Raw genomic sequence first — 11810 nt, forward strand, 5'->3', positions numbered from 1 at the left:
AACCAGCTAGTTAGCTCAGAAGAGCAAGCTGGATGCCACTGTGGGGCTCTGAGTCCTGAATTCTCATTGGGCTGGTTAAAGATTCCACATACAAAGTTTTTGAGTTTATCCTAGTTGATGCACTCCACAACACTATCAGAAGGAAACCTGACACCCAGTGGTCCACAACAAGCACAGGGAGATGCGTGGGCTGATATCTGCAGGCCAAGAGAGCCATAACCTTGGAAAGGGCTGTAAGTTCTACCACACTACTGGTGGTTCTCGCCATGCAGCTTGGAAAAGGTGTAATACTCTCCAGCTCCACAGCTACCACTAATGTAAGTAATGTTTGTAAAATTCATACCTAATAAACACTAGATTAAAAAACAAAACAAAACAAAACAAATCACAGACCTGTGGTAGGCTGGGTGCCAGTGCTCTAAAGCAAGTTCTGCCTAAACTGGCAGGAACATTTTTCACATCAGGAACAGGAGTTGTTCCTGGACTCTGTCTGGGGCCAGGCTGGGAGAGAGGTGGGGGCAGAGCGGGACAGAGGCAGGGGCAGGGCTGGGGGCCGGGGCCTGGGCAGGGCCAGGCACTGAAGTGAGGCCGAGGCCTGGAGGGAACCAGTTCCTGGTGGCTGTTGTGCAGCTCACACAGCTCACTGCCAGGTCACCCGCCATGGTCCCCCCTCTGCCCTGGCTCTCTCGGTGCCATTTCCTTCGCCTCCTTCTGCCCTCTTGGTCCCTGGCACCCCAGGGCTCCCGTGGGTGCTGCTCCCAAAACCCCAAGGCAAGCATGGAAGAGCAGACCAGCTCCAGAGGCAATGGGAAGATGACATCCACTCCCAGGGTAAGTGGCACCACAGGTAGGAAAAAGAGGGTGTGAGAATTTGTACTGGGGTGTGGAAAAAAAACCCTCAATCCCACCCTGCACCACCCCACACCATGCCTACCCCTGCAGCTCTTTTCCTAAATTCAGCTACCAGCTCCTCTCCTCCCCTCCCCCAGTCCAGACCGCAGGGCTCCCTTCCCCCACCCCCACCCACAGCAGCACAGTCCACAAAGTCCTTGAACAGGATCTATTCCCCCTCACATAACAGTTAATTATTTCTTAGTGGGGAGGAGCTGCCGATCCTCTTTCCAGTGACCCCATATCCTTGTTCAAGGAAACCAGTTATGGCCCCTGGGCCAGGGAACTCTATCTGCACCACCCCCCTCAAAGGCCTATGCCCAAGACAGGGAGCTACTTGGACTTCTCAATACAGGTGTCCTTAAAGGACTGGGTCAAAACCAGATAGGGAAGGTGGAATTTCTCACTTCCAGCCCAGAGCCTGCAACAGTTTCCCAGGGCCTCGGGCCCCCTGCCCTGGCTGATGCTCCCTCCCCTAATTCCCTCACCAGGGCCCCGGGATCCACCGCACAGCTGAGCTGGCCCAAGCTGAAGAGTTGCTGGAACAGCAGCTGGAGCTATACCAGGCCCTCCTGGAAGGACAGGAGGGAGCCTGGGAGGCCCAAGCCCTGGTGCTCAAGATCCAGAAGCTGAAGGAACAGATGAGGCGGCACCGAGAGAGCCTGGGAGGAGGCGTCTAAGCTTCCCCTAGTGCCCACAGCACCCTCTGGCACTGAAAATCCATGTGCCACCCACCAGCGGCCTCGGGATCAGAGACACCCCAGCCACTCCCAGACCAGAGAAAGTGGAAGAGACCCCCACAAATCGCGGGCAATTGGCAGGTAGTGGGGGAGCCAGGGCTCTGCAGTCTTAGCCCCATTCCCCTTTAATCTCACACCAGGCAGGGCACCCAGGCCTTACAGGAATTTACCCTGGACCATGCCCTAAAATACCTCACCCCAAATACAATAAAGGGACGAAGCACTTATAGATACCACAGACACATGTGTTTCATTTTTAGTTTTGTTAAAAAAAATTCTGACAAATCAGAAATGGGGGTTCAGGAGTGGTGGTGATGCAAAAGATGGAAGCCATGGGGTGGGGGCTGTCAGGGGTGGGGGCAGTAGTGTCTCCTTCACCCCCACCCTGGTGTCCTCTCCTGAAGGACAGACGGTCACATTCCAGAATGGGCGAGTCTTCTACCGTGTCTGTTCAACTAAGGAGAAAACATAGCATGGTCAGAATAAGGCATGAAAAGGGGAAAGCAAGGCAGGAACACACAGCACACATGCAGATGCTGGTGTACTGTGTGGGTTCAGAGGACAGATGTGGGGGTGAGGGAAGGGATGTAATACGATGAGAGAAGACAGAGACCCCACATAAAGGTCAGGAAAGCATCCCAACACAGCATCAAAGATCAGGGGGCATGAACCAGCCAAGTGTCCATTATGCATCAGGTGCCAATGATCTCAGTGATGGGATTTAGGACAAACACACTAAGGAACAGGGAGGACCTAAAGGGTTTCATGAGATCAGTACTCACTGTAGGAGGAGATGTCTATCTCATCAGGCAGCTCACTAATATTGACCTCAAAGCGATCCTGCACATCATTGAGGATCTTGGCATCATTCTCATCGGACACAAATGTGATAGCCAAGCCCTTGGTGCCAAACCGGCCTGCTCTGGCCACCTGGAAGGAGACAGAGGGTAGCACTGGAAGATCAAAGAGGAAAGAGATCCAGAGGCAGGGATGAAGATGTACAAATAGAAAAGAAGGGAATGGGAGAGTGGGATTTCTTCAGCCTGTGGGGTTTACCCGATGTAGGTAGGTGTCAGAATCCTCAGGCATGTCATAATTAAAAGCAATGTTCACCCGCTCGATGTCCATGCCTCGGCCAAATAGGTTGGTAGCCACAAGAATTCGTCGTTGAAAATCTTTAAACTGCTGATACCGAGAAAGCCTTTGTGAGAAAGGAAATTTTAAAAATGTTGAGATGCCCTTGTCTCAACTGTCTTTCTCCCAAAGACACAAAATATCTTTCCCATCTTCAACTCACCTCTCCTCCTGGGGCATCCCACGGTGGATGGCAATGGCTGGAAAGTTCTGCTCCACCAGTAGCTGGGCCAAGGCAATGCACCGCTGCACAGACTTCACAAAGATCACCACCTGTTGTGGGGTGGGGTGGGAGGTGGGGGGGTCACGAATTGGGGGACTAGGAGTCCATAGTGTGTGTGAGACATTACATGGGAGAGAGGAGTTTCTAGTAATTACGTTCTCAGGAATTCCTCTTCATCTCTCTTATTCCCCCATTATATATTTAGAGCAGAAGAGGAAATATAACTTTATTTTAGCACTGATTTTTCCCTAGGGAGGCTGGCCTCTGAGGTAGCACAAAGTTCAGAAACCAAAACTGAAAGACATGGTAGGAGACAAGGATGAGATCACCTCATGAAAAAGTGATAAAAAACTAGAATTAAGATCTGGAGGGGTAACTGATATTCCTGCTCACCAAAACATTAAACCTAAAGGAGCTATCCTAATTCTAGAAAGTAGTTTTAAGTGCAAATAGGCCACTCACAAGTATATTAATGAAACACTTTTTTGACATGGGGTCTCACTGTCCCCCAGACTGGAGTGCAGTGGTGCAATCGTGGGTCACTGCAGCCTACACCTCCTGGGCTCAAGAGATCCTTCCACCTCAGCATCCCAAGTAGCTGGGACCACAGGTGCACACCACCACACCCAACTACTTTTTTTTTTTTTTTTTTTTTAACTATTTGTAGAGATGGGCATCTCTCCGTTACCCATGCTGGTCTTGAAGTCCTGGGTTCAAGCGATGTTCCTGCCTCAGCCTCCCAAAGTACTGGGATTTATGGGCATGAGCCACTGCCCTGCACCCAGTCACAAATGCTTCTCTTGAATAAGCAGTTATTAGAGGAATTAAACATTTAAGAACCCTAACATGCCCCCCAAAATCATTTCAAGCCTTTAACAACTTCCTAAAACCTTTCAAGGACTTTTGGAGACAAGGTCTCACTCCACTGCCCAAGCTGGAGCACACTAGTGCAATCATAGTTCACTGCAGCCTTAATCTCCTGGGCTCAAGCTATCCTCCCACCTCAGCCACCAGAGTATCTGGGACTACAGGCATACACCACCACACCTGGCTAACTTTTTCTTCTTTGGTAGTGATGAAGTTTCGCCATGTTGCCCAGACTGGTCTCAAAGTCCTAGGCTCAAGTGATCCACCTGCCTCAGTCTCCCAAAGTGCTGGGAGTACACACATAAGCCACCGTACCTGGCCAGGGATCTTAACTTTTGAAGTTTATTTTCCTTGAGGTTATTGAGGACATACATATCCATGCCAACCACAGAATAGAAAAGCAGCTTCCACCTCACTCATGCTCAGCCCCTAATGTTTACACCCTCATAATTCTCTCCCACATCACACATGTGATTTCCTCAATAAAAGTGTACTTAATATCCAGGTTTCTGCTACAGCTGGAGTGCTCCAATGCTCATCCCCCTACTGGACGTGTAACTGACCTGGTTGAACTCAAGGACATCCAGAAGGTCAAAGAGCTTCCGGTTCTTCTCGTTGTCCTTCAGTTTCACGTAGTACTGCTGCAACCCATGCAGCGTCAACTTCGTCTCATCATCCACGAAGATCTCCATTGGCTGGGGGGGAGGAAGGGGTGGGGAACGGGAGGAGGGCAGAGTGGGGGGGTTAAACCTGGGGGGGTGGAGGAAGCTGATCTCCAATACACCCCATGGGGGGATGGGGAGGAAAGAGAAGATTGAAAACCCCACCCCACTCCCAAAACTACCCATATTTTACTGTGGTCTCTCTCACATTACATCTAATTTCCTTCCTATCAGAGGGGTTTTAAGACTGCCCAACTAAAAACTATCATGGGAAAGAAACTGCAAATGAAGTAAAGGAGCAGTGAAACCACCCAATGGCACAGATGCCACTACCTCAAATAGAGGTGGGAGAAGAAAGAAAAAATATGGAAGATGATTCTCAAAGGGAGAGCAAGGCCCAAACATCTGGGAAATGATGGGAGGCAGTGACTCAAGGTCAGAATAATTCCATCACAGTTGCTTGTAAGAACATGGGGTGGGGGCAGGACAACTGCTCCATTTGATTCTCCGACTTCAACTAAGAGAATCTCATATACATTAGGAAAGTGGATGTCAATTTTAAGATCAGAACACTGCAATGGACAGTCAAAATGCCACTTAAGGAGAAACAAAAATTACTCAAGATAAGTAACTTGCCGTCAGACCACAACAGGATAATTTTAGATGAGACTGGTCTCTTCACTAAGAATTAAACCATCTACAGGTTTACAGGGAAGGTATCAGTAAGTGGTATTAAAAAACCAAATTCAGAGCAGGCAGATATGCTTTTAAGGGACAGGATCTCACCATGTTGCCCAGGCTGGAGTGCAGTGGCTATTCACTGGCACAATCATAGCACATTATAGCCTCAAATTCCTGGGCTCAAGTGATCCTCCTGCTTCAGTCTCCCGAATAGCTGGGACTACAGGCACACACCATTATACCTCACTGCATTCATCTTTAAAATTTAAAAACCCCCTGAAGGGGAGGAGAGTAACAAAGACAGAAATTACCACAACTCCAAAACCCAACTTTCCTAACACTTTTGTACTTCTCTGGGGGAAGACAGTTAATACGAAGACCCAGAGGACAAAATAGGAAAGGATGGGTATGTCATGGGAAAAAACAGAGGCCCAATCCCAAAAGGCAGGTTTTGATACAGGGTCTTACTCTATCACCCAGGCTGGAGTACAGTGACACAATTACAGCTTACTGCCACCTCCGTGTCCCAAGCTCAAGCAAACCCTCCTGCCTTAGCCTCCCAAGTAGCTGGGACTACAGGCATGCGCCACCATGCCTGGTTTTTCTGGTAGAGACAAAGTCTCACTACACTGCCCAGGCTAGTCTCAAATTCCTGGGCTCAAGCAATCCTCCCATCTTGGCCTCCCAAAGCACTGGGATTAAAGGTGAGCCACCAGGCCCAGCCAAGGAAGGCTTTCTAAAAAGAAGTTCCATGGCCTTCTTCAAATCTCATTCTAGCCCCAAATAAAGCTAAAGAGTTATCATCCCACGAGAAGGAACACTGCAGGGAGAACACACTCCACTGCTTATGCAATTGGCCCCACCTAGCCCCAAACCCTAACACCCACCCGATTACATCCACTTTACCTTTCCTATGTCCCTCTCCTCTGAGTATTAAAAAAAACAAAAAAATTTTTTAAGGAAAAAAAAAAAATCTACCACCCCATTGAGGACACCCCTCCCCAACACATATGGGGGGAAACGGGGCACGGCACGCGTTGGGTTCAGGAAAAAAACCGGGAACGGAAAAAGAGGCTGGTTTGGTCCTCAGCTTCCTGGTCAGGTTTCCCCGCGGCCTCCGCTGCCGCCATCCACCGCTGGGTGCCGTCCGCATTCCCTCGCCGCGCCACGGTGCTTCTCTGTTGCCGGCTCACATCAACCGAGGTTCCAGATGGGTGCAAGGAGATGTGGGTGGGAAGGAGTAGGGTATCGGGGATTGAGGTGCCAAAGGCCCCCACCCCTGGAGGTGGGGAAGGGGAGGATTCATTTGTGCTGATGCTCTTCTTTTGGACATGCCCTGCCATCTGTCTGTCCCTCTCTTGCTCTCCTGCCACCGGAAAGTAGGAGTTTTGGTGAGCAGAAGGCTCCAGCTGTATGCTCGACGCCACCTTGACAGTGCGTGGCTGTAGGGGGCACGTAAGAGACGATGGGTGGGTGGTAGGGCAGAAAAATTCTGCCCTCCCCCAAAGGGAGAAGAGGTTCAAAAATGTTGTGATTTTTGAAAAAGTCGAACACTACCCGCTCTCACATTAACCCGACCAAGTCTTCCGGAGTTTCCCTGGCACCCGCGCAGACCCTAACACTAGCTGTCTCTGCTTCTGTATGTCTCTTCAAGGAGTCATTACTCCCAGTTGGGCACAAGCCGCCTTCTTGGCACTTGAATGACAAGGGAGTCTGAGGAAGAGGGCGAGGAAGGGGAGGAGGCAGCGGGCGGGGAGTGGAGGGAGAGAAGGTAGAAGGGTATTTACATCTTGCATGAACTTGCGGCAGACTGGACGGATCTCTTTGCTCAAGGTAGCACTGAACATCATGACCTGCTTCTCGTGGGGGGTCATGCGAAAAATTTCCTGGACATCCCGACGCATGTCTACAAGAACAAGGAAAAAAATTGTAGGAGAAAATAAGCAAGTATGATAAACAAAGATTAGAGGTAGACTTTCCAGTGAGGTGAAGATTGCTGGAAATAGTAATAACACAATGGAAAGAGCAATGGACTTGGAATCAAGAATTGGGATCAGATTCCAGCTGTTCATTTTAACCAAGCAAGAAATAAGATAAAACCCCAAAGTTCCCAACTATAAAACGGGGACAAAGCCCAGTGCAGATGCTCTCAAGGCCTTCGAAACATGCTTTACAGGCCCTTCTCCCAATCCTTTCCTGTCCAAGCCCCAGCCAGCCCTCAGGAGACTACAAGTATCAACCATATATTACAGTCCAGGTAGCAGAGTCCATCTATGACTCTCTGGATCTCTTTTTTATCAAGTCAGGCAAATATGACATTGCTACCTGGAGCCCACCTTTATAACTCACCATACTGAATTGCCGAAGACCATTTGTAATGACTTATTGGGCCTATGTCCAACCCCACACTCATTCACCAAGATTCAATTCTTACAGAAAAAACTTCCATTAACCCCACTTGGCACACTAGAATACCACACCACACGAACTGCTACACTCTCTACATTAATCCCAGACCTGAGTCTAGAAACTTATTCAGCTATAAATTCTGACTGTAAATGCTGTGCTGGAGATGCCAGAAGGGTACTGTCTTCTCTTTCAGTTTAGAATCTCCCCTATGACTCCCAGTATAGGAATCTATAATGAAAACGGTGGTGGTGGTGATGACTTAGGCCTGAAATTACCGAAGTCCCCTATTCTCAAAGATTAAAAACAAAAATCATAGAAAGATGATAGATGACATCCTTTACTGTGCTTAAAAGCATAATAAAGACCAACCAGGGAACCCAGAGCCATCAGTCATGGGTGATAGATAAGAGTCGTCCTTGCACTGAGGCGCTCCTGTTTCAAATAAACATCATTTGGCTCCAAGGAACAACTCCCCAGCATTAGCCAAGTCCCAGCACTGCCACTCACCGAGCTGTTCAAGCATCTTATCACATTCATCCAAAATAAAGTGTTTAATGTGTTTGAGGTTGAGGCTCTTATTTCGAGCCAGGGCTAGGATACGGCCTGGAGTCCCCACGACGATATGCGGGCAGTTCTTCTTCAGCACCTCTTCATCCTTCTTGATAGACAGACCACCAAAAAAAACAGCAACCTGCCGAGAGCCAGGAGCAAAGAGTCTCAAAAAAGAGGAAGGAAAGAGTCCAATCCCCCCAGAGTTCCCACTGTTTGAGCTAAACCAATTTTTAGCATGTTTCAAAACTAAAACGAACTTTAGAGGTCACCTAATTTAGAAATTTTATGTGCCCCCACCAAACACTGAGGGTGACTGCCTGAAGTTACATAGCTAGTCGGAGCAGTCAGGACAATAATTCAGTTCTTCTGACTTAATCTAACCGTCTTCCTTCATTTATGAGGCCAAGCTTTATTTAAAAAATAAAGGAGTCGGCCGGGCGCGGTGGCTCAAGCCTGTAATCCCAGCACTTTGGGAGGCCAAGACAGGTGGATCACGAGGTCAGGAGATCGAGACTATCCTGGCTAATATGGTGAAACCCCGTCTCTACTAAAAAATAACAAAAAACTAGCCGGGCGATGTGGCGGACGCCTGTAGTCCCAGCTACTCGGGAGGCTGAGGCAGGGAGGTGGAGCTTGCAGTGAGCTGAGATCCGGCCACTGCACTCCAGCCTGGGCGACAGAGCAAGACTCCGTCTCAAAAAAAAAATAAAAAATAAAAAATAAAAAATAAAGGAGTCAGGTGTGGTGGCACACGCCTATTAACTCCAGCTACTCGGGAGGCAGAGGTTGCAGTGAACCAAGATCTCACCATTGTACTCCAGCCTGGGCAACAAGAGTGATACTCCGTCTCTAAATAAATAAATAAATAAATAAATAAATAAATAAAATAAAGCCAGGCCCGGTGGTTCACGCCTGTAATCCCAGCAGTTTGGGAAGTCGAGGCAGGTGGATCACTTGAAGCCAGGCGTTCAAGACCAGCCTGGCCAACATGGTGAAACCCCATCTCTTCTAAAAAACAATATTTACAAATTTACTACTAAAATACAAAAACTACAAAACTTAGCCAGGAGGCTGAGGAAGGAGAATCGCTTGAATGCAGGAAGTGGAGATTGCAGTGAGGCGAGACTGAGCCACTGTACTCCAGGCTAGATGACAGAGCGAGACTCTATCTCAAAAAATAAAAAATAAATAAATAAAGGACGGCAAGAAATTACCAGATTAGTGTAAAGTACCACAAAAAAACACATGGAACATTAAGTTTTCCTAAATAAACCCAGAATCTCAAACTCCTTCATACAAACCCCATGAAATTACGGCTTTGGGTGAAATATTATCACTTCATGTTAAAACCATTAGGTGAATAGTTGGTTAGGGATCTGGGCCTTGGTACAGTGTCAAATAACACCAGAAACTCTAGTTTTAAGGGGGAAAAGAATGACCATGGAATCAGACTGTCATGATGCTAATCCTATGGTAAACCTAAAATCACTAATGAGGCCAGGCGCAGTGGCTCACACCTGTAATCCCAGCACTTTGGGAGGTCGAGGTGGGTAGATCACTTGAGGTCAGGAGTTCGAGACCAGCCTGGCCAACATGGTGAAACCCTGTCACTACCAAAAAAAAAAAAAAAAAAAAATTAGCCGGGTATGATGGCACACTGTAGTCCCAGCCACTCAGCGGGTTGAAGCAGGAGAATCGCTTGAACCTGGGAGGTGCAGGCTGCAGTGAGCTGAGATCGCACCACTACACTCACAGCCCAGGGGACGCAGCAAGACTCCATCTCAAAACAAATAAATAAAAATAAAAATAACTAACATAAGTCAACCCGATTTGTGGCCTAACAGGAGATACAGCATCACCTATGAAGGATAATTGCCAAAAATGCTTAACTTCAATCAGATTTTTTTTTTTTGAGATGGGAGTCTCACTCTGTCACCCAGGCTGGAATGTAGTGGCACAATCTCAGCTCACTATAACCTCTGCTTCCTGGGTTCAAGCGATTCTCCTGCCTCAGTCTCCCAAGTAGGTAGGACTACAGGTGTGTGCCACCACGCCTGGCTAATTTTTGCATTTTTAGTAGAGACAGGGTTTCATCGCATTGGCCACACTGGTCTCGAACTCCTGACCTCAAATGATCCATATGCCTTGGCCTCCCAAAGTGCTGAGATTACAGGTGTAAGCCGCTGCGCACTTGGCCAGAATCCTCAATATTCACACACCCCTGAAGCTGTTTTAAAGTTTCTGGCTTTCTCTGCCACACACCCCAAAATTATCAAACTGATAGGATTCAAAGTCAGTATAAAGTAGTAAGAAAAGGGTGGTCTTGGTTAAGCATCATCCATAGCCCAATTAAGAATCCTCCTGTTACATAGGATCTTAACACTGTTAAACCATGGCAAACTAAAACTTCTCCAAAATTAAAGAGACTACTGGCCTACAAGTTTCTTATCCCTCCAACTTGCCACACCCTCACTCTGAGGTCTCTTTACCTCGGCTTACCTTGACATTGGGCATGTATTTAGAGAAGCGCTCATATTCCTTGCTGATCTGAAAAGCCAACTCCCGAGTGTGACACATCACCAGCACAGACACCTTAGGCAGGAAGTAGACCGAGACATACCATGAGTGTACCCTTCATCGTTCCCTCTAGCGAAGTGACTGACAAAAACACACCTGGGCCGATAATAAATGACTTCAATTCTGTGATCTAAATCACGAACCCCATGCTTGGATAGAACATTCCCCACAGCTGTCAGGTTGTCAAGGGTAACCGAGGTCATCATGTAGCTAGGATAAAAACACCCTTCCCTTATAGTCCTAACCAAAACCCCTTCCCCAGCACTCTCCCCAAATATACCTGCCCAGTAACCGGCTCCAGCTGTTGCAGTGTGGCCAACACAAACACTGCTGTCTTTCCCATGCCCGACTTGGCCTGGCACAGGACATCCATTCCCAGAATGGCCTGAGGGATGCACTCATGCTGGACTAAAAGTAGGGGGGAAAGATAAATTAGACTTCAGTCTCCAGATAACTCTACAACCTTTTTCATCATGCCAAGCCCATTTCTTACCACTCAATTCTCAGTCTAGTATTTACCTGGTTCTTGCCAACTTCCAGACCCTTTTTACCTCTCTCTGCTCAATTATATTCACCTCAAAATCAGACTCTCCTAATTCATCCCAGCTTTAGCCTCCTCCAGATCTAGGCCTTCCCAGTCCTACTAAGAGCCCCCTTGCATCTACCAACCGCTCACCTTCAATGCTCCTGGCTCTGTCCTTATTTTTCTTAACCTATAACAATTCATGACATCTGAATACCTGCTAAAGACCATTTCTCCTACTTAGGTTGCCATACTTCGGGTCACATAACAACAACCCGGGACAAAATGAAGGACTTGGTACCTGACCCGGAAGCCAGTCATCTCTAAACCAGTCACAGAGGTTTCCAGAGGCCACAGTTGGCCTGGCCCAACAGAGGGAGACTACAGGTCCAATCAGGACCTTTCTGGAAATTTAAAATTACAAGTCAAATGACAAAATTAAAAATAAGCAAGCTGGGCGCGGTGGCTCACGCCTGTAATCCCAGCACTTTGGGAGGCCGAGACGGGCGGATCACGAGGTCAGGAGATCGAGACCATCCTGGCTAACACGG

General features: G+C 48.0%; 2 protein-coding genes across 4 annotated transcripts in view; one reads left to right on the top strand and one right to left on the bottom strand.

Annotated features, from left to right (window-relative positions):
- Positions 1 to 613: 613 nt before the first annotated feature.
- MCCD1 (mitochondrial coiled-coil domain 1) lies at positions 614 to 1866 on the top strand. Its single transcript, XM_012000464.1, has 2 exons — positions 614 to 831; positions 1383 to 1866. The coding sequence occupies exons 1-2, from the start codon at positions 661 to 663 to the stop codon at positions 1569 to 1571; spliced, it is 360 nt and encodes a 119-aa protein (XP_011855854.1). The 5' UTR covers positions 614 to 660; the 3' UTR covers positions 1572 to 1866.
- DDX39B (DEAD (Asp-Glu-Ala-Asp) box polypeptide 39B) overlaps positions 1856 to 11810 on the bottom strand; it is a 12773-nt gene continuing 2818 nt past the window's right edge. For all 3 annotated transcript variants that reach the window (XM_012000461.1, XM_012000460.1, XM_012000463.1), the window contains exons 3-11: positions 11017 to 11144; positions 10659 to 10751; positions 8115 to 8298; positions 6986 to 7104; positions 4419 to 4550; positions 2929 to 3038; positions 2688 to 2832; positions 2414 to 2561; positions 1856 to 2086 (exon numbers count right to left, since the gene is read on the bottom strand). In XM_012000461.1, coding sequence (XP_011855851.1) covers positions 2070 to 2086; positions 2414 to 2561; positions 2688 to 2832; positions 2929 to 3038; positions 4419 to 4550; positions 6986 to 7104; positions 8115 to 8298; positions 10659 to 10751; positions 11017 to 11144 — 1076 coding nt within the window. In that variant the 3' untranslated portion in view covers positions 1856 to 2069. The remainder of the gene's footprint in view (positions 2087 to 2413; positions 2562 to 2687; positions 2833 to 2928; positions 3039 to 4418; positions 4551 to 6985; positions 7105 to 8114; positions 8299 to 10658; positions 10752 to 11016; positions 11145 to 11810) is intronic.

The sequence above is a fragment of the Mandrillus leucophaeus genome, unplaced genomic scaffold, assembly GCF_000951045.1.
Source record: "Mandrillus leucophaeus isolate KB7577 unplaced genomic scaffold, Mleu.le_1.0 Scaffold630, whole genome shotgun sequence".
NCBI classification, from domain to species: Eukaryota; Metazoa; Chordata; class Mammalia; order Primates; family Cercopithecidae; genus Mandrillus; species Mandrillus leucophaeus.